Below are 25,722 nucleotides of genomic sequence, written 5' to 3' on the forward strand. Positions count from 1 at the left end.
AACAGCTGAAGTTAGGGCAGTGTCCACTGCAGTTCGTATGCACAAAAACCAACCCCTTCCATACTGACACTCCCCCCCCCCCAAAATTAGCCTCCCCCAGCTTATAACTAAGGTCAAACATCAGTGGAAAAGGGCTAAAAGTGATAAATCTGTGGCATTAACTACTGCACTCCTTTTAATAGAATCCAGCATAAACTCAAAACAGCCTTGTGCTCAGCCTGAACCATTTATCTGAGACAAAAATGTCTTCTTGACAAAAAACAGATCTCCTTTAATAAAAGTAAGGCAGACAGTATTATGCTCTGAGGGAATCCTGTTGCTCTTTTTATATTTATATATAAAAAGAATTCTTCCGTAATACACACAGATATAAAAAGTGCCGAAAATGGTTGTCAAATATATGAGCATCAGAACATGAAATTAGCCCTTGTGAAAGCTCTTCTCCTAAATAAAAGCACTGGTGCTAATGACCAGTGGAATTACGTATGTACTTCAAATTTTATTATTGAATGTGCTTTATTCTTTTAGCTTCTTTTTGCTTCAGCTCAAAGTTTCACAACAATTCTTGCTCCCGATAAGCATCTTTCTTTGGTTCAATTGTTATCAGCGCCTTAGCAAATGAAAATGAACGTTCGAAACTGCAGCAGTCCCGCAGCTTTTTTTCCCGAAAAATTCCTCTTTAATGCAATAAAAAGTTAATAGGGAACAGAAAAAAGCTGCAATTGCATTTGAAAACATAAAAAGATCAACATGTTATCTCATTTTTATAAGTTATTTTTAAAATACTTCCTCAAATATTTTCATGTGTTTTGGATGATCTCTGAAGGCAACACAATGATATCTCATCAATCACACCGCTCTATCAAAAGCACTAAGAATCAAGTTTTGCATTTTTAAATGACCACATATTTCTCTGTCATCTAAATGTTAGATGTTTAACAGATTTACATTCAGTCACAAAACTGGCGACTTTGGAGAAAGGTCATTATTGCAGACTGCACGTGGGTGGCCTAGATGATGAATTAATTAAGAATACAGAAACAAAGGTCAAAAGAAAATAATTTTTCTTTAAAACTCAAGCCACTAAAGTCTTACACATTTAATTCCAATTACCAAAGAAGAGGACATCTGTACAGCTTTAGTTTTATCCATTTCAGCTAATTAACAGATTCAAATAAATAGTCATTACATCTAACTGAAAAGTTTGCTAACACTTCATTAGAAGGAAGTTTAAACAAGAACACAACCTTGTTAACATATTTTGGTTTACCACAAAGTTACTTGGCCATCTCAATAATTATTTTTACTCCCTTTACAAATATATCATGACAGCCAACTTCAATAATTCTACATTCCTTTGCATTTACTTAATTACTTCAGAGTTTAATTTTTCTTAAGGTAACAGCAGTTTTGAAAGCAGGAGCTATCATATAAACCACTGCTGGGTATGAGATTTTCTACAGTATCTGCAGTCATTGGGATTATTAAAAATATTGTCCCTACAGATTTAATCCTGTGGGGTTACATTACAAGATTTCTTTGGTCTTTAACTGTATATTTTTCAGTGGTGAGACTACATTTCAACCATAGCAGCACAGCACCTTTCGTGAAATGCCCCAAGTTCCATCTCAAGTTAGTTTTCATATCTTTGAAACCGCAGATCTAATGAAAAATTAGGGAAAACGTAAAGCTGTAGTTAGTCCTTCTGGCTTATGTCCAAAACATGTTCCCTAATCGTCCTACTGGCAAATAAATCTGTATGTTCATACACATGCACAGAATGGCTCGCTCTGTCTTTACTACCTGTGTTGGTATGCTCAAAGTAAATGGACAAACACATGCATCATTACTTTGCAAGCCCCTCTCTCTATATATATCTATTTATAAAAAAACAGCTGCTTCCCCACTAGAAAATGTGCTTATTCCTCCTTCAAAAGGACCTGCTTGCTTCCCTTGAGTTTACTGACTTCTTCCATTTTCTTTCTATTTTTAAAACAGATTTATTCATGGTTTGGGGTTTCCTTTTTACTATATGTTATCTTAAAAATACATTTTGTTACTTGGAAATTGCTTTATTTTATTACAACACCCAAATTCTTAGTTAGGCTTTGCAGGCAGACAAAAAAAATTATGGAACTGAAGGAGATGAGGTATTCCTTTTACATTAGAAGTCTGATGATGATGATAACAAAATAACCCCTTTCTGCTTGTGATATTCCCATTATTTACATAAATGGAGGATGACAACCTCTGAAAACCATACATACACACAAATATATTTACACAGTGGCTAGAGAAATCTCTGATGAAAGGGATACATGGGTTTCAAACTGTGATTTCAGTCCAGAAAACAGTTGCTAGGCATTACTAATTCTTGTGGTTTCCCAGTCAGTTTAGTAAGACTGATGCTTGTAACGGGCACAGCCAGCCAGGAGCATCCCCATACAGCAGCATCCAGCAGAAAGGAAACATTCCAAAGCAGGCATCCTCATCATAGGAGGAAGCAGGAAAGCCACTAAGTGGCTTTTTGTACCCACTCAGGCCTCTTATTTCACACCTGGAATCTGATAACTGGGATGACAAATCAGTGACCTTAGAAAAATCACTGCCACACAGCAGCTAGAAAACAGAGCCTAAACGATGCAAGGTGTTCACTATACAGCTGTAGTCTGCTCAATCACTCTCTGATTCAGGCATAACATCAGTAATAATGGAGTTTGGATGACTACTATCAGCAAACCAATTTTCAACAGAAGAGTAAAATAATTCTGGAAATTAATACAATGAGGAAGAATCAATGAAGCTCAGTCATCCATGTTTCAAATCAGCGTGATGCTGAACTATGGGTTTCTATGAGCAATCACGTCTCGTTCAGTGAGATTACTCACATTGTTTAAAGGTCAGACTTGCTAAAACTCTTTCCTGAACTGAAGCTTCAATCAATTATGCTATAAAAACCAAACTAGCATGTCATTTCTGGCAGGTCTGCCGGCTTCTGCCAGCACACAAATGTAGGATCACTGCCAGGTTCCTTGGGACAAGCCACTGCACATAACTGCCAAGATCAGAACCTACCACGTTCAAAAGAGTCTGTGTGCACAAAACCTTACATTTCTACCTGGCAGTGGAGAGATGGACAAGACCTCAGTGGGGAGCAAACACTACATCCCTTACATATGAAGGTTCTTTACTGGGACAGCAAGTTTTTATTTAGACCAAGGATATAGTGTACTTATTTTTAATACTCTTTCTTTTTATTAGATGCACATTTCAGTAAGAAAAGATTGTTAAGAAATCTTCTGTGTCGTGAATATCTAACAAAGGAAAAGAAAGGTTCTTTTTCTTGGGGAAAAAAAAGGCTAATTCTGAGAGTCTCAGCACTGAAAATAAATTATTAATTTAATAGCATTTTAAAACTTCAGATCACAAAAATACGAATGCAAGACATCCAGTTAGGATATCTAACTTAGAGCCTCCTTCCCTAGAGATTCAAGGCAAAAATTATTTTACTAGAACTGATGGCTTATTTATGTTACAGCAGCAATATTTGGACAAGGCAAGCGTTATCGTTTTTACAACTCCTTTTCCATAGTGCCCTTTAGGCATGATAGCTGCCTACTATTGTCAAGGTCAGAGGACAAGTTCATAAAACCTCTAAATCATACATAACAAGACTTAAAAACCTAAGATATCATTTTTTTCCCCCTAGGCCTATGCAGAAGAATCAAAGCACAGACAATGACTATCAGAAATAATGACCACATTAAACAAGGCTTCATGAGAAATTTATGAAGTAAAATTTTTCCCTTTTTTCTGGCAGTAATCAAAGAGCCAAAAAGACCTTTTTTTTTTTTTTCCAGGGAACAAAAACTAACCCCAACGGTCAACAGACTTATTTTAAGACCTGAATCTGTAAGATCTTAAGTAATATACATTCTTTCTTCATTCTCATTTTTTTCCCCATCTTTTAATGTTGCAGGAGAAGGTTTCTGATGTTATATGAACAATTGCCCTTTCAATATAATGTCACTTGGTTAAGTACTTCTGAGCTAATTCTCAGGAACAACCACAGCTCAAGCTGAGCCCTGTTTTTTTTTTGTTTGATTTGTTTCTTTGCTGGTTTTCAAGGAAAAGTTTATTTTCCTGTTAGGTAAGAAAAGAAAATAATTTGACTATTTGTTTTCCATTAATACTTTACTAATTTACCTTCAGTAAGCAGATGAAAGTAGGGGAAAACAAGAAAAAAGGAAACAAAGTTTTTTAGCTGACACATTGTACTGTATGTTATTAGTGAAAAGGTACACATGCCTCAACAAAGAGTGTCCTGCTTGACTGCATCTCAGTTTTGAAATCTACGTAAATTTACAAGCTTTTACACTTAATATCCAACTTCACTCATCATCTTTTTAAGCTGAAATTCAGCAACTTGCTGTATTTGTAGGCAATCACATTTTTCAGCCACATTATATATTAATAAACATAATCAGACTACATATACATTTCAAGTGATCAGCATAAATCAATGTCAATTATGAACAAGTGTTAGAGAGACAAAATGTGACACTTCGCACTTGATCCTGTCAAAGTGCCATATAAATATGTTCCAAGGACAATATATATTTTGGCTTGATTTCAGTCCCAAATAGGACTTTATCACAGCTGCATGTGTCCGTAGAAGTTTTTTATCAAGCAAAAATCTCATCTATTTTTCATTTTCAAAACCATAAAATACACTTTCCTGACATTTTCATGAAAATGTGTACTCTGTTTCTGCAAGAACTGAATTACCTGCCCTTCTGCAACTGTCTCGGTATCAATGATAGTGATGATTCCAGGCACCAGAGGACTCCGACGAATGTTGCTATGTGCTAAAATTTCTTCTTCAGTTGCTCCTGAAGGCAGCGTCCCTGTCAGCTGTGTAACTACTTTCCCAACCATCGTAAGTCCAGTCTTTATTGTCTACAAAAAGAAAGAGAATCAATAATGTTTAGGGCTGTTTTTTGGATCTACCTTGATTTTTTTTCTCAACACAATTATTATCACTAGGTAGTGCACACAAGAAGCACCCAAAACAAATGGCTGTAAGTGATACAGGAGCTACAAAAGGCTGTAACAGAAAGATCTTGAAAGATTTTATCTTGAAAAAAATTAGCATCCTATCAATTTAAAGTATTCCAATTGATTTTGGAATTAGATGCTTCCAAAACAGTCTCAAAAAAACGGGAAATATTTTAATGTCGTCTAAAAGCTACAGTTTTTCCTTTCTTTAGCTTGTTATCCACTTATTCCAAGAGGTACAGAGCATGGGTAGTTAGAAGAATCAAATGACAAAGCCAAGATGAGTGCGTGGGGAGGGAAGTGTTACACAGAGAAATACTTACAGCCTCTAATGGTTAATGCTGAAATAGTTATGTCTTCCACACAAGTGCAAGAGACAAGGAGTTTGGCCTTTGATAGACACGACAGACACATTCATCTGTTTCTCAGCCATTATGCCTTTTGCAGCATTAAAACTGAATATGAGACTCTAACCCAGTAAAATTAAAAACATCATCTTCAAGGTACTAGGAAAGGAGAACTCTGTACAAAGTATATGCATATCCCATTACAAATACTGTGACTTTCCATAGTCTGAACATTTTCCAGACATGGGTTTAAAAACACATTAATTGGACCAGTTTTTATCATCTAAAGATTCTGAAGATTGTTTTTATGTTGTTTTCTTTTATTTGGAGAAAAAAAAGAGTACACACAGTAGGAGAGATATAGATTTAAAGAAAAACAACCCAAGCTACAACTTTTAAATATCTTCTCCTTGAATCAAGGACTGTGCCTTATTTGTCTACAAAGAATTAAGCAGATTTGTTATGCAATATAAATAAGAAATAGTAAAAGAGATCAGAATGGAATGACACTATAACAAGCCAATTCTTAACTAAAAAGACAAGCTAAGCTGCCTGCTAAATTGAAAAGGGAAAAAAAATGTACAGATCACAGGCTGAAACCAAGAAGCAGCCACAAATCAATTGCAACTGCTTTGTTTAGTGCTAAAATCTCAAACTGCAGTGATTAGAAAACACATTAGTGTTCATCAATTAGCAGCCAAACGTTTGTTTTAATAATTCATAGGCAATGACTTACACAAAGTCTGTTAGTGTGTTGTCAGGAAAACCTCTGAAGGGCCAACAGAATTAGGCGCCACACTGTATTGATGGCAATATCTAGCCAGGAAGCCTGATTAACCTCTGAGATGCCTCAGCTGATGTACTTACCCCATTAATGCTAATGGAGATACTACCACTTAAAATCGAGCCGTGCCTTTATCACAGGAATGTCTTTGGGGTTTAAAGTCTTTAGTAATATCCTGCCATTTGTTTCTTATTGTTTCTTTTTGTATTTGGGTACAACAAGTGAGAATAAAACACATTTTAACAGCGGCAAATCCTGAAAAACGTTAACATAGAGCAGATAATAATATCTGAGGATAGACCTAAAATAGACCCAATGCCATCACAAGGATGCATTTCAACAGACACTTTTCTTTGCAAAAGTGACAGGGCAGTTTTCAGGCCAGCAGTTAAAATTGTATAATGCACCGATAGTTTATACATATAGAAGTAGTATATAGCAAAATACTTATGCAAGTTAAAAGACCTAGAATTGCAATTCATCTATTTTAGAAAATATCTTTAATACTATAACTAGAGAAACTGGATGACAAAGTGGTAAGTGTAAATTTATAGCTGTCTAGAAAAAAATGAACATGCTTATCTAGCAAAATGAATTACCGTTACATGTTAGAGCAGACTGTGACTGCTCGGCTACTGAGAAGTAATAGGTGTACAAAGATGTGGCCAAAGCCATTAGCTCAGAAATATCAGTGCAAAACCATTATGGCACTTACTTCTCTGTGCTATGTGTATATTTGCAAAAACTTCTCTGGTAATCTTTAACCTTTCCCATGCCATATCAGCTGTCCCCTCCATCCATTAGAGCTAATGACCTTGCTCTCACATAAGCTGTTAGTACTCATTAAGAAGTTATCAGGTAACAAGAGAAAACAGATGCAGCCTTTGCTAAATCACTTTACCACTATAGGATTAAAAGATATGGAGAAAGAATCAACTAAAGAAGTTATGAGGTGAGAAGAACTTGGTTTATAATTTGATGCTAGACGTTTGACAGACCAAATACATTTTTAATGAAACAGGCTAAAGTTTGCACTGTCCCAGTTCCTTGCTCACTGATGGGAACCTGCCAGTGTAATTTGCTTATAAGGAAAATGAAAATACTCGATCCAGTGAGCAATGATGCACACTGTGCAAGTTATTTGTGTGCTCACATATACTATCTCTACTTAAAAACAAGACTGTTCACATTCAAAGACAGACATATATCTAATTAAAATAAATGTATGCACTCATACCTCATTTAATTGAAAACTAAGTACAACTTCAATTAGATAAGAAAATTAAAATGCATCATTCGGTGCCCGTTAGGCTGTTTTATTCCAACAAAGGTCTACATCCTTTTAGCAACAGAACAATCTTTTGTTCCTGTTTCTTGTAATAAATACATTTTACATTATTTACTTGTTTACAAATGAAAAATCTATAGAAAGCAGAAAGAGGTATCAAAAATATATGCTTTGGTAATCAACAATAGGAAAGCCTCATGGTTAGTTTGAACAAAACGAACATACAATCAATTACAGATCCAAGTTCAAACTAAGTGTTTGCTGGAGTGCACATGCTTCACAAAGACCTTCCCCCTTCCTGCTCTTGCCACATATTTTGAAAGAGATGAGAAAAAGAAAAAACTTAAGAAATAGAGCTTAAACAACACAGCACGTTTCACCACTGGAGAGACATTAGGATAGGGAAGCTCTGCATGAGCACCACTTGAATAGAGAAGGAGTTGAAATGTGACCCACTCAGGGACATGATGTGACCAAATATCTCTTCAATAGAATAGAGATTAAAAAATCTCAAGCGTGGAGACACAAAAATGTCTTCTATGCCCCCTTCCTTGCTCCATCCAAAATGTTTAAATACGGATAATTGGAACAAGTGATTTCACATTTCGATGCTTTTCTCAAACCAAACACCTGAATATTCTCCCATCACTAAAACTGTTAAGTAATATTCTGGAATATATTCCCCATCCATTGTACTTCATTTGCTCAACTGCAGTGAAAGTCTCTTTATCCCTTAAGGAACAATATTTTCATTTTTCCAAACATATCCATTTCTGTCTTTGCTAAACATAATCCTAAACTGCAATCTTGACACACTTTCCATTTCCAGGAATTTTCTGCTTGGTCAAATTACAGAAATTATAAGAGCTTTTTAGAACATGAATAGACAGAAAACCACCAAACAAATGTGGGAAATTTAAAGTAAGAGATTGAGCTGGAAAAAATGCATGAGCTTTTCCAGCAACAGCAGAAAGCAACGTTCTTGCAAGATGCCTCTAAGGAGAAACAGGAAAAAGTTCAATGTTCAAAATAAAATCCTTCTAGAAATTATAAAATCAAATGGGAAGATGATGTAAAGAAATTCTTCATAACCTTACCAGAATAACAAGAGTTTTGGCACCAGTATACAACACGCTCCCAACATGACCACAACTCTGACCTCAATATTCTCAGTTAACAGGGAAGCTTCTGACTCCTAAATTATCTGATTAAGGAGGAAATTTATTTGCTGCATCAAGAATAGTACACAGCAGTCTATGGTCTGTACTGCCATTCAGACTATCTTTGGGGGATCTGAAAGGTAATTCTCAAGAGTGATGCTGTTGAAATTTTTTACCACTCTCAGCTTTATCTTTCTCCTTTACATGAAGGTTCTTTCACTTCCTTCAGTAAGAAACTGGAACCCGTGCTGAGAAAAGGCTGTAATCCAAGACATTGAGACAAAACAAGAACTTCTGTGGAATCACTTCTGAACCAAAAAGCAGAAGCGTAGGGCATCCACTTCCAGCAAAGCTAATACGTCTTCTAATCAAAGCAAATGAATTACAAACCATTGCAGGTTGATAACTTAGCAGTAGAGGTTTATAAAAGAAGACTTAAGCAAGGAGTAAAGTTTACGGTGAGGTAATGAGATGGATAAAGTACAACAGATAGTTGGAGTATATATTGGCCAACAGAAATGTCCCCATTTCAGTTACCTGAGATGACAACTTGTCAGACAGTAAGCCAAGATTCAATGAAATCAGTAATAAATCAAACATTTCAGGTTCACTGTCACACACTCAGACATGAATCACGGGTTTATACAGTAACACTGGATATACTCAAGAGTTAAATTGTGCAAATATTTAAAACTGTACTGGTATTAATCTTGTCTAATAGAGCAACATCTAAGAGCCAGTAGGGAGCAAAAGCAAAGTACCATGCAAAATACAAAGCAGTACAGAGCTTATGCCCTCATGATTATCCATTTTCTTGACTTTCTCTATTACTTTATCTCTGTACAGAGGCTAGCAATCTTTTCTTTCCTATGATTATAAACACATTTTATCTTCAATGTCTATTCACATGATGCAACATCACGACTTCAGTGTTAGCATACATTCAGCTTCACTGAGGAATTTCTGGATTATGGTCCTTGACTAGTACCACTCCACAGGCCAGTTCACCAACTTGGTCCTTACTGGCTTTAAAACCTAATTAATCACGTTTGTGGGGGTAAGGGCTATAAAAGAGGTCCTCCTTTTTTATATTTTTTAGTCTGTTGAAAAAAAATTAGACACAACAGTGCTTAGTCTTCGATGTCTGGAATGCTTTGATAATCCTTATAAGATTTAAGAAAGCTTTGGCCTGTTCTTCAGTCGTGAGTAGTCTTGGCTTTGGCAGCACAGGGATCCGTTTGCAAGATTTTACTGCATCTGATCATAACTGTGGCTGATCATGCCGAGCCAGTTGGTTTTTCAAACTTATCTGTGCTATAAAAAAGGTGTTAATGACATTGAGACTGAAGGAGTTTGTGGAGATTGTTAATGACACTGGGACTGAAGGAGTTTGGGGGGATTCTCCCCCTTTCTTTTTTTTGTGGCTGATGGTGAAAGTATGCAGAGACCCAGAAAATTTCAGATGTCTTCAGAAAAACAGCAATTCAAGTTCTCCTCAAACTGTGATTTTTCTCCTTGTCTAGCCACACTGAGATTGTGTCTAAAGCTATGCTGCCGGGATATGTTTGTTTTTATGTTTTGTTTTCACATGCAATAGCATGCCCCGTGTCTCTCTGTGGGTTCTTGTAACTGTTGTTTTCTCCAGTGACGCTGAGCTTTCTGTTCTGTGCTGTCATTTAATTCCTATTATTACATTTGTTTTGTTGTGCACATCATAAATGAAAAGGCTGGTGGTTACAACAAAAGCTTGTAATCAGCACAAAGTTTGCCAAACAATGCCAAAACTCATTTTGTGTGTATGTGTGCGTGTGAGAAAAAGAAATTACTTGGCAAAGTGTTGCAGGCAAGTCCTCAAGGAAAGGAGAGAGGTGGGGGGGGGATAGTAAAACAACAGCTCTGCATACTCTTTGTCTTGTTTAAGATTTTTTCAAGCCACGGTCTTCTTTTGATAGTATGAAAACCCAGACACTTCTCTGAAAACAGAGGGATATTATAATGACATCTGAACTAAGAGAAGTAGGCAATGGAACCTATATGTAAACAGTCATTCATAAACTCTAACCTTCAAAGAAAGCTGCCAGGTAATTAATTAGCTCCAGTACTGTGCTGTCATGCTTCAGAGAGATTAAAACATATAATGCCAGTGTGATTGAGTCCAAAAAGTAACAAGCACTTGTAAAGTCAGTTTTCACGATTCTATAAGCCTAATCATTCACAATGTTGATTTCTAATAATATAAACTTGTAATACTACAAACAGCCATTATACAAACCCATTTTGCTATGGTTTTCCTGTAACAGAGGTCACTAATATGAATAGCTGTTTGTAATATGTACAATTTTTTAACCAGTTCAGAAGGACAGGAATACAACAGCTACTCAGAGACTTGCAGGATTCTGACCACATACACGTGCTAATGCTAGCATGCTGCTTACTGTGTTTTCCTCTTTTGTGAATGGGGGGTGGGGGTGATGACACACAGTACAATTCAGCAGGGAAACCTAATAATTATCTTACACGATAACCTCTCCCAGCAGCAGCAGATGTACTCACTTTGGCAGCACTAATGACTGTGGCAGTGTAAGACTGAATGTTGTCTCCACAGGCTCCACCACGGGATTGATGGCACCGGATCAGCTACAAGAAGAAAGACAGCAACCAAGTAACTACTATTAAACTACACAAACCCATAACCCATTACCATAGCTCTTATTTATCATGTACAGTGGTGTGTTATTTCCTACAAATAGCAAAAAGCCCTGCTGAGACACTTAACCCCTTTTTATAATCTTCTGGGTGCCACCCAGACTGTCGCGTACTCAACTCCAGTTTTCAGTTACCAGATGAGCAGTCACTAGGAATTCATAAACTTTGAAATGGTGGGATTTTTGGTCTGGCAGCAATACCACAAATAAATTTAAATAAATATAATCAAAAGCTTTAGCCATGTATATGTAACATTAAATATCAGACATTCTAGGAATCTGAGTGTGGCTTTCCCCTTCTTTTTAAGACTAGCAAGCAAAGAAATGACAAAGGAAGAGAGCTACTTTAAACTTCACATTTAATAGATTAAGGGAATGTACATGGAGTTTATAATGCCTTTCTTCAAAATTAATAAACCAAAACAAGACCTACCTACCATCAACCTACAAAAGCTTTCTTTGCCTTTGAACCTAACTAACAATAGAATCTCCTTCTGGCTAAATAGAATGGCAAAGTGCAAAAAAAAGCACTATTTGTTGCTTCTACACAGAACACGCCGTCTGTTTAAGTTCCTAGTTAAAAGAAGATTTTAAACCCCTGTAAGACATATTTGGTACTACTAATACTTATATTTAAGTATCTAAATTAAAGAGTTGAACCAGGGATAAAAGGGAAGTCCATAGTGAATATACCTGGGAACATACAAGCCATTTAAATTCCTTTTGTGATATAATTCTTTTGCCGATCAGTGGCTTATATTTTTGGCAGCAGGATGTTTTAAATCCCAGGCTGACTGGTTATGTTTTACAAAACCACATAGGCGTGACAGTAAAGGAAAGGCAGGCCTGAATCTGGAGGGAAATCAGTTGTGCTTCAAACAGGGGTAAGAGCAAACACATTTCTAAAGTCTGTCAACTCTGATAATTTCTGGTTCAGCTCTAGAAACACCTATTCCAGTCACAGGTAGGAAGGGAGAAAAAACATCTGCTGTGAAATAAAAAAATAAGGCATTAGAAGCTGAATTTAAAGCTTTCAAACACTTCAAGCTTTAAATACACAATCCCTTCTCTGACCTAGGGCTGGGTAAAAGTGATACTTTTGTTGCTTGGGATCTATTGTCTTCTTTTGCCTTTAGAAATTAAAAAAACTCAACATTTTGTTTTTTCTCCTGAAGCCTGTATTTTCAACAAAAGCATTGAAAATGGGCATTTTCATGCTATTGCCTTATCTACAAAGTGCATTGCTGTGTTGTTTCAGACAGATTCACTAGCCTTGTCCAGATTCAGTTTCCCCAAATAGATTTTAGGAATCCTTACTTGCCTACCTTTCAGAGATACCTATAATCAAATGCTTCAATCTTTTAAAATGCAAAATGGCTTGATATATGGAGTGACCTCCTGAAAAAGTATAGTGATAGCTGTTTTCTCTGCCTGCGCTAGTTACACATTTATGCCTTTATGAGCTTAAATCAAATGTGCAGAATAAAGATGTGATATATACAAATACCAAAGCATCACCAGTGTGGGTCAAAGTTTAGGTCTGTCCTTGTTACGCAAGTCCCCTTACAAATCATCTTTTTCATATAGCTTTCTTCTGAGATTCAATTTTCTTCCCTCCCCCTCCATGTACACAAAAGCTAGAATGAAATCTAGAACCACAGATAAGTATTGTTTCGAAATGAAACCTCTCCTTACCTTATTTTCTGCATACGCAAGCCAGCGGCTTCCAAGAGCAATAGGGTTCATGTTTGGCCCTGGACAAGGATAGCAGCCTGAAAAGTTTTAAAATGCAACATTAAGTAATATCTTAATGACTTCTTACAAAGAATTTTATTTATTGCCAAGAAAACAAAAAGTCTAAACAAAAACCTTTCAATTGCTAATATCACTCAGTAAACGTTTGCATTTTTGTTCCTAAAGATAAGAGTGTGGTTAGAAGAGCTATTTTGAACACTTAATTATGTGTAAATACTCATTTCTCCTTATGTTTGCATTTTTTAATGCCATTTTGATATAAGGGGGTGAGGAGAATATTTAAATTTGACTATTGGTTTTGTAGCTTCACTTTTTAATTAATTTTAGCAATTGACGTTTTTCTGTTTGTCCACAGCTTCAGTTCACTTCAAGCTCTTCTAGATTTTTGTGGTGTGAAAGGGTGTATTGTGCTTTCAGTTTTGTTTTTAATAATTTTAATACTTCTATACACAAGCTTCTCAAAATAGTTTTGCAGACATTTAACTTTACACAGTGAGAGAATCCGTAATTCCTTGAAAATCGGTGGCAAAGTTTCCATTGTTCACCTGCTTCTCATTACCTGTTTATCATTAACAATTGATATATACACATGCAGAAAGATGAACATATAAGAGAGAACTATTCCTGAGGATTAAAAGGTGAAAAATACCTAGAATAGAAAGCCACTGAAAATAGCTGCGAATGAAAACATGGCAATGCCCAGATAAATGGCATTTTTAATATAAAGTCTGAGTTAAAATAAAAATGTCAAGAATATCACACTACTGTTAAAACTGAAATGACAGAATTTCAAATTACCTAAAACAGTCAGATGATTCTTAAAAGACACTTTAAAAGATTAAGTAATCTACAATTAAAGTAGTATTGTGACCCTCACTCTAATTGCTATTACTGATCTGTCAGCCACAGTGAGAAAAAGCAACACCTATTTGTTGCCTTCTTTTGATAAACAGGCCCCAAATAAGTCCAGAACATTTAGTGAGGACAACAGAACTTCATAAAAAGTTTAACAGCATCACTTTTAACACTTGCAAATGGTGAAAAAGGTGTGTGGGAGGGTGTTAACTATAACACAGAGGTTTAAGTTTAAACTGACATTTGACAATGCTTAAAGACATATTTGATGGCATTTTGTTGGGCACATGTGGAAAAAGCTGCCAGTGTGTTCATGCCTTCTAATATAAACAGCTCTTTATTTCATTTTTAGGGTATTGCAAAATTTGAGATATTACAGCAAGCTATTTCAGAGGTCATAAAGCAGTGGCAGAGGAAAAGCAGCAATTCATCCAATTAAATCCATCTTGGGCCAGGAAAGCAAAACCAAGTGAATATTCTGTAAGGCCTTATCACTGCCTCAATCTCAGGAAGGAAAAGGAACTCTGAAGAGATGATGCCACAATTGTTATTGCATTCCAGAAGTGCATAAAATGTGGGTAGCCAGAACCTCTTAAGGAACAAAGCAAGCAAAAAAAAGATTGTAAATAGAACTCTAGGTTGTAAATACAAATGTGTTCTTCCGATGACATTATAGATCAGGACTAGTAAGGTTTTAATGCCGACTTCTGCTTTGGCCTCAATTACCCAAGTCAGTAAAGACATTCAAGTCCCCCCAAACTTTATTTGTTTCTCTTCCCTTTTATGTATAAAATACAACATTAAAAGCTGTCAGATGATAGCCTTCATCATATAAATCTCTACAGTGGCTTTAGAACCAGTCACTTGCATTTCCCGAACTCTGCAAGAGCTTTATAACATCCTTGCAGCAGAAAACAAAAGGCATATCAGCCAACAGACACAGTGTAATGACAAAACCCAAGGAGTTCAACAACTCAGAACAAAAAGAAATGTCTTGCTTGGAGATCTGGTTGTCAATTACTTAAGTTCACTGAAGTAAATTGAGAACTGCAAAAAGCATTATTCTTCAAATGAAAAATTAATCAAACAGTAAAAAAGCTACTTAGAAAAACTGCAACTGTCTTTACCAAACACACCGTAGGAGGGAGTTTGTTCCATGAACTGGACCCAGTCAGTCATACAGAGCTCCAGACACAAATCAGCTAATGCTCATAACAACCTCCACAGAGGTCAACAATTCAACTCAGTACTAAACTCTACTCTCTCATATGAAAAACAGCGTAAAAAAAGAGCTATTTCCTCCCTTTCTTTTCTTTGCAAGTCTCTGCATTTTGGAAACTTGCAGCAGTATAAGGATAAACAAAGGGTTATACTTTATGGGAAGGAAAAGCAAATTGTTTTTCTGCTTTCCAAAAAAACAGCTGGAGTCAGCAGAACATCATCTACTAGGCAAATGAAAAGACAGACACGGCGTGACCTGTCAAGTTCAGCCATCCAATCGTTACCAACCTAACTCTCTTAAAGATTAACTTCTATTTCTACTCAACTCCAAAACAACTGAGGAAAAAATCCATTCTAAGCAATAACAGCAGCAGCTTTAGCATGTTTACAATAGGAATGAACATAATGAGAATGCAGAACTAACTGTCAAGAAGACCAAAGTTTCCAAGTTTTAATGACAGCATGGAGAGGTCATCCAAGAAAAGATCGCTCAGGGAAAGTCCTTCCAAAAGTACAGCAAATCAAGCAAGCACTAAAAACAATCTGATCTTAGAATAAGCTTTACTGGGACAATCACCCACAAAACATAGGTGAAAATCTACTGGAAACTATTTTACAAAGTTTTAAGTACACAGATACTCTCTCCCTCTGTGCTTCAGATTGACACACAGAGGAAATGCACCACTTCACAGCTGTGACAAGACAAAAGTAGGAAAATACTGGTTTGGAAACCTGAATTGAAGTGCAAGACTTTCTGCTAACTTTAGATTAAAGTTTCTGTGCCCAAGAACTCCAACCACTGCTGGCCTAAGTAACACTGAGGAATTAGAAAAAGGCTCCAGGCTCTCCCCAAGCAGGGACTTGGAGACTTGGCTAACAGCTGAGGATTTCAAGGGCAGGACCCTGGTACCTCAAATCCTGTGCCCTGGTATTCCCATTTTCAAAGATATGTTACCTACATGAAAATGGTACTGTAAGTCAATTCATCAATATTACCATTTCTTAGTTTCTTCTCACCTTTTTTTTAGTAACTGAGTTACTGAATTTTAATCTGAAATCAACATATAGTTTATGATTATTTGGATTTAAAGATGGTTTTCGCCCACTTGATGCCATGTTGACTTTATGTATTTCATTTTGCTGAGAATATAAGAACCTCAGAAGTTACTTGAAGTCCTCCAAAGAGCTGTACAAATGTTTGCTTAATGAATGAGCACAGAGAAGGCATGTTTATTTCATGTTGTTTTTCAACTACTTTTATGAAAATCTCTCCCACTCTTTGGAGATTCATACTCATGTGCCCATAATAAAACAAATAACCTTCTCTCTCTAAAAATTCACACAAATACCCAATCCTCAGACTCTGGATCTTTCCATTGATCTCCTACAGACTCCAGTCCTTTTCTTAAATTGTTTTCAGAAAGCTCATCCTCTAGTTTCAGTAATGGCAGTGTAAATACACAGACAGCAGCCAAGAAGAGAGAAGCAACACATTCCTCTCCTTCCACTTAGCTTTTAAACAAACAGCACATTGGGAAAATACTAAGAGAAACAAGGCCATTCAAAGTCATGTCAGTTAAAACAGAGATTAAGCCAATAAATCTCAAACCACTCCACTATTAAAATTGGAGCCATTTCTATTGGGGCAGCTCTTCATTAAGCTTCACAGCTTTTTCACAGTTAAAAAAAAAAAGTTTAGGAAAAGATACATATACATGAGTGTATATATAAAAATCCAAAAGCCTAAGATGGGATAGAGAGCAGGGGGCTAAATACTGCAGGGATTCTCAATATCCATAAAAACTTTCTGTTTGCTACTTTACATCCAAGCACAAAATCTTGGGAATCCCACAGGTAAATAAATGCCCATCCAAACTTTTAACATCTCAGTTCTTCAGGAGAACCAGAGCTGTGCATTTGTTACCCATAAGTTCCTGTGTGACCTACTCTAGGAGGTCCTGCTCTGGCAGGGCAGTTGGACTGGATGATCTTTTGAGGTCCCTTCCAGCCCTTGAGATTCTGTGATACTGCTACATGTACACGTACAGTCAGTATCTTCAGATGTGCTCTACACGTGTGCCCTTCTTATTCATGGAGTATGGATGATGTATGTGCTCTAAGGGACTCTCCATTTATATCAACCACAGTACATATCAAGTTCACCTGTTTAAAAAAGAGAGTACACAATGCAAGTGGAGGACCAGTATTTTAATAACACTTTTCCCCCAGGAGTGAGCACTACCATAGTTAAGGCTGTAATTTTTTTCCACTTGCTCCTTCTTCAGAAACATCCTACACAGCCTGAATGGCATCATTAATGTGGAGTTACAGAAGCACTTATCATGGCAAAGTATCCAGATTTAAATATGACACAGCGTGCAATATTTCTCTCTAGAAATCGACAGTAAGAGTCAGAACTTGTGTAAGTCAGAACATCTTTTCAGTACATATAACAATATCCTCACAACCAAAAAGATGCTCAAGTGTATAGTGTTTTTAAACACAGTTTTCTGGGCAAATTCCAAAATGTATAACACTTTTCAACCAAAATCATTTGCCTTTAATAATTTGAGGCATTTGTTAGATACCACGTGAAAAATCTGTGAAGCAGTAGTGGTGTGTATGTTTAAAGAAATAGCTACAATAACTCACTACAGCTATGCTACTTTGCACTGACTGGATGTAGTTTATAATAATTTAATTTTTTTTTCTAGGTCTTACAAAATACACAGGTCTCTATACTAAAGAAATTACAAAACTCCATTCTTAAGTCCTTCAGTCCAAAGCAGCTAGAAAACAGATCCATGACAGAGAGCACAGAAAGGGTATACGCAGTAAATAACTGGTAGAGTGATACTGTTGTTGCAAAAGCACTGTTTATTCCAAGGAAAACAAATCGTATAAGTTGTTTTATCTAATATTTTTGTTTGTTTGGGGTTGGGTTTTTTTAGCATCACCAAGCAAACCAAATTTATTTGTTTATAAACTGTATAAAGTAATATTGTTTATAAATTCCTCTGGGTTCCTTCTAGATGAAAGGCCCTGTGTAAATGTTATTGGTCTCACACTGTCACATACTTTCCAAAATTCTTCTATTGTTCTTGTACTTCCTTCTGTTTAAGTATCACCCATTAAGTATGGGTGTATCAAACCAGCAGGATGCACCCTACTGTGAAGTCATGCTTGCCTTTTTTTTCTTTTCAATCATAGAGGCATTACCACCACCAAGATACTAACAAAAGCCCTAGAAATGAAGTGAAAAAGTAAAGCTACCAATGCTATATAAGCTGTTATCATCTCCCTCTTGCAGGGAATATTCATATTACACTTCATGTTCACAACAGACCCAGACTGCAGTGAGTGGCATTTTGTTTTGGCCTCAATCAGAAGAACAGAATTTCCTCCCAAGACCTTGGGGAAGGTCCACAGATTTAGATTTTTTCATTATTATTATTATGGCTATTGTTGTTGCTATGATGATTGTTATTACTATTACTACTACTATTGTTATTACTACAGAGACTTCCTTTCCCTGTTGATCCTGTGTCAGATTTAAGTATTTACTGTTACTCTATAGGTCTAAGACCAATACCAGAGCTTTTTGTAAATGTATCTGTGGTCTTTAATACTCATTAGGTTGTCTAACTTAGCACAAACTTGACTGATTTCAGGGCAAACTGCATTTTAAACTTGGGTTTTCTTTCTTTTTTTTTTGTGTTCAGAGAGTTGGACAGTGAGAAATAATAATGCTATCATAGAGGTTATTGTTCCTGTACAGGACAATGTAACATGGCTTTGGTTTGGCCTTTAACATTATGGATTTGGGTGCCTTAGATAAAAATAACTCACAGAAACAAACAGCACTTCCTGTTCTACATATCATTTTTAAAACTGTCAAACCCAGGAGATGTGACAGATACACATCTTGGGTGCCAATGCCTTGCTTCTGTCTCCATGCAATTTCTCTGTTGTATTTACACTTTCTTGCAATATAGTACAACACCCTGTAAGCAACAAAGACATTCGTGTTATAAATTTTCCACATTGCCCTAAAGAACATTATCCTGTAAGAGTGATATGCCAATTCCCACATTCAGGAAAAACCATTCTTATAAACAACGCTGTTAAAGTCAAAGCAACATCAAATCAACATTTCTCAGTGAGTGCAGTTACAAAGTCCATGTAGGGGTGTGTGTTTACATAGATGTTTGTGCGTGTGTCAAAATAAAAACTGGTTTATACACTGTACACTGGTTTATACACATATTTGGCTTCTCTTCACTGATCAAGAAAACACTGTGAAACAGGAGCTTGCTTCCCACCTGCCTTTCAATCTAAACTGAAGAGTCTCCCTCCCCAGACACAGGAATCCTATCAATTATTATACCATAGGGGGTAGCCAGGATAAATGCCACTCACTGATCACAGTTGAGAATAGAAAAGTACAGCAGAACTTCTTGAAGAATGTAACTCTTCAGGCATTAAATCTTTTCAAGACGGCATCCAGTGTTTTTACTTCAAAGTAAATGGATCAAACTGCTCCCCGTGTGCAGTTTCTAACAAAGCAAACACATTTCTTGCACGTGACTATCAGTGAAAACCAGAATACCAAATCCAAACTGCAGATTTGAGTATCAAGCACCTTTTGGTTTGGGTTTTCTATTTAAACCTTTTCAGAGGTGTAGGTAGGGTGCATTTAACATATACTGAAGAATTTTTGGCTTGCGGTTAGGCAAGTCTTTTGAGACTTTATATACAATAAAGTACTCTGACTAAAATCTGGAAAATTACCTCTTAAGGCTCTAGCTGTACAGCATCAATAGAAATGTGGTGCCAGCTAATGGCTGCAATAACTGTCTTCATCCCTAGAGAATAATGGATGGAGAATATATCAATATGAGGAGTAGAAGGGCCAGAGAAACTGAGCAGGCACTAGTTATCGGACACAAAGATGATGCCACATGCATGATGTTATCTGTGATAATCTTTACTTAGGGCCCAGGGGGTGGGAAGAATATTCTTTACAGAGAAGAAAGTATCCATCAGGTCATATTCATAATCATCAATGTTCCACTAAGTAAGCATTTTTGGAGAAGGGTTGAGGGAGCACTGATGTAATAGAAATCAATGAAATTCAGCTTTTCTGCATCTATTGTTTAGAGGAAAGCAGAGGGAAAAAAGCTTGTGCATCACTTTCATTTCTGAATGTTCAGTCCTATGCAGTATTCAGAAAAAGGCTCTGAAAGAAATCTTAAATGAATCACAGTACAACTCTTAATTATTTAAAAATCTATTTTAAAATCCACACTTTGACATTCACAACTACCCAAGGAAACACGTTCTTATGAGCATCAAATGTATTTTTTTAGTTTGGCCATAAGAGCACTTAAAACAGTGTGGGATGCAAAATTATTGTCTGGCTTCATCTTTCCCTTGACAAAAGTCCTTTCTTAACAGAGTGGAGTTGGCTCCAAGCATAAACACAGTAAAGTGCACAGTGAAAGTCTCTGCCACGAGCTCTTTGCAGACTGATGCTATGCCTTTCCTTAGCAGACATTTAAACATAGGACTATCACACAGAGTAGCTTATATGATATCCTGGTAACTTTCCTAAAATATCTACAATATGTATTCCCTTTGAGTTTGAGGACTTGTCTTAAATTCACAAACTAAGAATGGAGCACCTGTACACTGAGGTTTTGTTACAAAAGGCACCAAAAATCTGCTGGCACTCTGCCATTCAAGTCAAATCAGCAAATTTCCATCTAATCACAAGCAGAAAACAAAGATTAGTACTATGTCAAATTTACTCAAGATAAATCAGCAAATGCAGGAGTTAAACACTCCAACAGCAGCGCAATCTTGACCATGGTCTACATCCTGAATATTTTATGGTATATTTATTACAACGAGATATTCAACCACAAAAACAAAAAACAAAGACAAATACTACTCCTGTGCAAGACAGCTGCGTTGGCACCTCTGAGGAACACCAAACTTTAGAATTCCTGACACTGTTTTTAATTGTACATCCTGCTTTTAATTTCTACATATAGTTAACAAGATGATTGAGACATTTGGCTTCATTATGTTTGCTTTTTAGCTGTCACACTGAGGTTCTAAGGCTCCCATACCACTTAGTTGATAAAAATCCTCAGCTGAGAATCTTCTTTATGACAAGACATTCTCTGGGCAGTCAGTGACATTTTTACTACCACTGTCCAGCTGAGGATGAGTCTAGATGGGGCATCAGCTGACTGTCTTGAAGAGCAGGGATGCTCCAACAGTGGAAAGAGGGAGGCCTAGAAGACCAAGTTTCTTTTGCAAGAATTTCTACTTTTCCAATTGAACTGACACTGTCCTTCCCTAAATTAAAAAACAACAACCCACTCCAAAAACAACTGGAAAAAAACCACCCCAACCCTAAAACCAGCACAGCAAAGGCAGCCAGTTGTTGACCAGTTGGCTGACTATCAAAAATCTACACGGCTAACTAGGTAGCTCATTTACATCAAATTTCAAACACATCAGAGTAACTTAAGCCTTTAAATATATACTCCTAGGTCAAAGAGATTTCAGCACATATGAAATCTGAAAGCTTAGACAAAAGCTTACTGCAGCCTTCAACATGCCACAGCATAACACCCGCCTGATAGCATAAGCTATTAAGTGAAACAGCTAAGCTTCAAAATCCTCAGGACAACTCTTCACCAGCACAGGTCCAAGAAACCCATTCATCTCAGAAAAATCACATGTCTTTTTGCCCAGTCACACCCTGTCACTGGCCAGGGGCAAGCTGGGGTGGGAACAGGGGGAAGGGCTGGGGTAGCAGCAGGGTTTGCTGAGTCCCACAGATTTCCAAAATGCGCAATATAAAATGAGGGGTGTCTTTAACCAGGCTTTGGAACCTGAGAACTAAACAAAGTTTGAGACCATCTTGTGTTTCTCATACTAAAAACACCACACAGCTGGAGAGATACCGTGGATAGTGACATTTCAAGACTTTTCAAATAATTTGGTAAATATCTCCAAAGGCTTTATTTTCTTTAAATTCCATCCCTGTTCTAGGAAAATGCACTGCAAATCAAAAGTTATGGTTAGGAGCAGCACATCCCTGTTCCTCAAAATACAGTTTAGTGGATTGATTTTAATAACAAAGTGCAATATATATTTTAAAAAATAAGTGGAATTGGAAAATCACAAGAATTGTCAAAATACATCCTTAATTGCGAGTTTTTTTTACTTCTCATCTAAAACAAAGCATGGCTTGTATTCAAATTCTCTTTGGTAGAATAAAAAGGAGTGAAGAATTGAAGGACACAAACAAGAGTTTTCCCATCTGGCTCTCTTCACTGAACCCCAGCAGATTCTCGGCATTTCACAGCCATGTATAGGAAGAAACTGACACCTATTGGCAACTTCAATATTACTGCATAAAGCTGCTTTCCTTCAAACTATTACAGGACAGTTTTTCCTAACTAGATTGTTTTCTTTAAGTACACAGATAATACAAAAAGATAATTCAGAACTTTTCTAACTGTGACTGAAAATACACCCAAATCTCTCTTTTTTAACAATAAAACTCTGACCCTTCTGAAATAAATCACAATCCCTCAGTAACTGACAGATTTTAAGAGGCTATTCTAATTAATAAACAGTAGCATTAGAAAATTTCCTGGGATGAATACCCAGAAACAATTTCTTCATGCTCAAGATATATATATGTGAAACGTAACTTTTCTGCCACACCACTTCACTGACCTGCTTGAGCTTTAGGGCCTGCTAGAGTGAGGACACACTACAACAAAAAATCCCACTCAATGTACCTGGCCGTAAGGAACAACAGAAAGTTAAAAGCTGGCAGATGGCTGTCGATGTGTTTTCAAACTGCTGCTAATGCATGCAACCTGAAACTCAAACCCTGAAACTTTTGCACATATTTCTGCAAAATGAACAATGGTATTTTTCAGCCACCTGTGGACATCAGTGTCAGTGTTTTTCACAACAGTTAGAAATTAGTTACAGTAGTAATAAATATGCAGAAGAGCCAAAGATTCAGAGATAAACATTTGGGTTTAAGCAACAGATTTCTTGAAACTCCAAATGAAGTCACCAAGACCTGCTTTGAGGATTTAAAAATAAACCCTCCCAAAAATCTGTTTTGTCTTGCACCACCACTACAGCAAAAAGATGAATCCAACTATTATACGTACTTGTAACGAAGAATTTTTTGGTGAAGGTACAGCTGTCAAAGGCGGCAATTTTCTCTTGCAGGACTACAACAAGTATCCTGAAAACACAGAAATAGGAACGTGTACTTTAAACATTAAATGCCTTGGTTTAAAGATTCAATATCTAAATGTAATTATTTCAAAAGCATCAATATAAATTCTACAGTGATAAACTGCCAGGTTACCAATACATGGCAGTTATTGAGGATTCTCTCTCATCCCAACCACATAACCTTCACTTCAGGAAGTACACAGATCTGATACAGAACAACACAGCATATTTATGATATACCTCCTGCAGTAAAAGCTCCATTAAAAAGAAAGAATGGAATTGCAGGGATCCTGAATTACTTTCAAGGACTCAAATAACAATCAAATCAACAATCAGTAGAACACAAAGCTAAATTTGAAGTAATCTTATTGCCCATCTCATTGCAAATTTATTAAACCATCTTATTTACTAAAAGCAGATGGGGATCATACCAAGAACATCAGCACACAAATACAGTTGAAAGAAGCAGAATTTGTGTCAATTAGCAAAACTACAGGTGTATGTTTATGTATTCAGTTGCACATGAATACATTTTAATTCTAAAATATCTGTCCATTACTTGAAACAAAAGGCACACGATAACTATGCATGAAACACCAATACTGGCTAAAGAAATAAAAGGCCAAAGATGCAGATTTGGAAAGTAAAGCATCTTGAAAATTTTATAACTAGGATACATCTTTTGCTACATTGATGACTTCCCAAAATCAAGCTCTTAGTCTTGAAATGAAAGAATTACCTGGGAAGCCAACAAATACACAGATAAAATCTGCCAGCTATACGGAGCGTTTAGCAGTATGCCATAATGAAGACTCTGATTATTATTTCATTAGGAAGAATATGAGACAATACTTCTTTATTAGCTGACAACACAGAACATTATTAAATGCTGTTTTAATAGTTTTAATTCTAAGGATATGATGTGGCAAAAATTAAATTGCATCTCTCAATGACTTAAATACACACCTAAAGCTTTATCTGAAAATTACAGTTGCATATTACAGTACAGAATCATAATATTTTAAAGATGATGAATCACATCAGTCTCAACACATTTCCTTGGGTAAAGAGCAATGCTTTACATCTCCTTTCTTATGCTGTGAGAGCAAAATACCTATAAGACACCTTAGTGAAGGATACTAAAATAAAAATATATATCTTACCCACATTTGGATATCTGAAAACATCAACAACCGTAAGTTTGAGTCACAATTTCCACCTAAAAAATACACTAATGCTCCTCTGATAGGCATGATTCATCTGTGTGTCTACTATTTGATTTTGCTATTATTTTTACCAACAAATTTGCCAAATTATCTAGATTGCATCTGTAGTTACCAAGATAACTCCTGAGGCCTGTTCAATAGGCTGTTGTAACACTAGCCACCTTCTATTTGTCTGATACAGCAGCTGATTAAAGTAAGAAGTGCTGTTCTCTATCTCAAACGGTTTCAGGACTCTATGGTTTATAATATCTCATCTTGGGACTAGTCACTGTTCTGTTTATCAGTATGTCTCTATCTAGAAGTAAGAAGTAGTACAAATTCTTGGAAAGAAAGTAGAAAAGGGGACATTTTCCAACAAAAGTCTTTCATATTCACAGGTTGGCAGACCTAGTATGGGAAGCACACACACACCTTCAGAGCAAGCAGCTCACTTGCCAAAAAGAAGAGGCAGAACACGTAACTCAGCAAAAGGGATTCAGATGTGTTAAGTCATACAAGAAATTAATGCAGGATTTCGTATTTGCTTATAGCACTCATGAAGAAGATGCTTTCCCACCTCCTTTTGATTTATAAATCTCACATTTTTAAAGTTACAATATATAATTTTTAATATACAATAGATATTAAAATATAGACATTTTATCTATACCTGCATATATGCATTAATATGACTTTTGGACAAAACAGTAGTTTTAGTTCAATATTCTATCTTCCTATTGTTTAAACTGCAGGAAAGAAAAACAAAAGAAAATGTAGCAATTCTACTTCTTCCTCAAGACCTAAAAGAAACTTAATGAATGAATAATGGAAAGACTTGAACACACGTGGAAGTGTATATATAGAAAACCTATGTATATTTGATTGTCATATGTCCCAATCCTGTTGATTTTTGTTTTCTGTTCTTTAAAGATACTCTGTCTTTCTGCATAAATGGAACCTGCCAGATGGATGATTCTAGAAGATAAATACATAAATAATAAACAGTTTTCCCTACTTCTGCAACTAAAGTTTCATATTTAAATTTCGGACTCCATTAGTCT

At 36.3% G+C, this 25,722-nt stretch overlaps 1 protein-coding gene across 10 annotated transcripts in view; it reads right to left on the reverse strand.

The window, feature by feature from the left end:
• BCAS3 (BCAS3 microtubule associated cell migration factor) overlaps positions 1-25,722 on the reverse strand; it is a 344,925-nt gene that overhangs the window by 272,690 nt on the left and 46,513 nt on the right. For all 10 annotated transcript variants that reach the window (XM_062012154.1, XM_062012155.1, XM_062012152.1 and 7 more), the window contains 4 exons: positions 23,387-23,463; positions 13,038-13,114; positions 11,191-11,274; positions 4,789-4,959 (listed from right to left, as the gene is read on the reverse strand). In XM_062012154.1, the coding sequence (XP_061868138.1) occupies positions 4,789-4,959; positions 11,191-11,274; positions 13,038-13,114; positions 23,387-23,463 (409 nt within the window). The remainder of the gene's footprint in view (positions 1-4,788; positions 4,960-11,190; positions 11,275-13,037; positions 13,115-23,386; positions 23,464-25,722) is intronic.

This window comes from Colius striatus, chromosome 20 (assembly GCF_028858725.1).
Source record: "Colius striatus isolate bColStr4 chromosome 20, bColStr4.1.hap1, whole genome shotgun sequence".
NCBI lineage: Eukaryota > Metazoa > Chordata > Aves > Coliiformes > Coliidae > Colius > Colius striatus.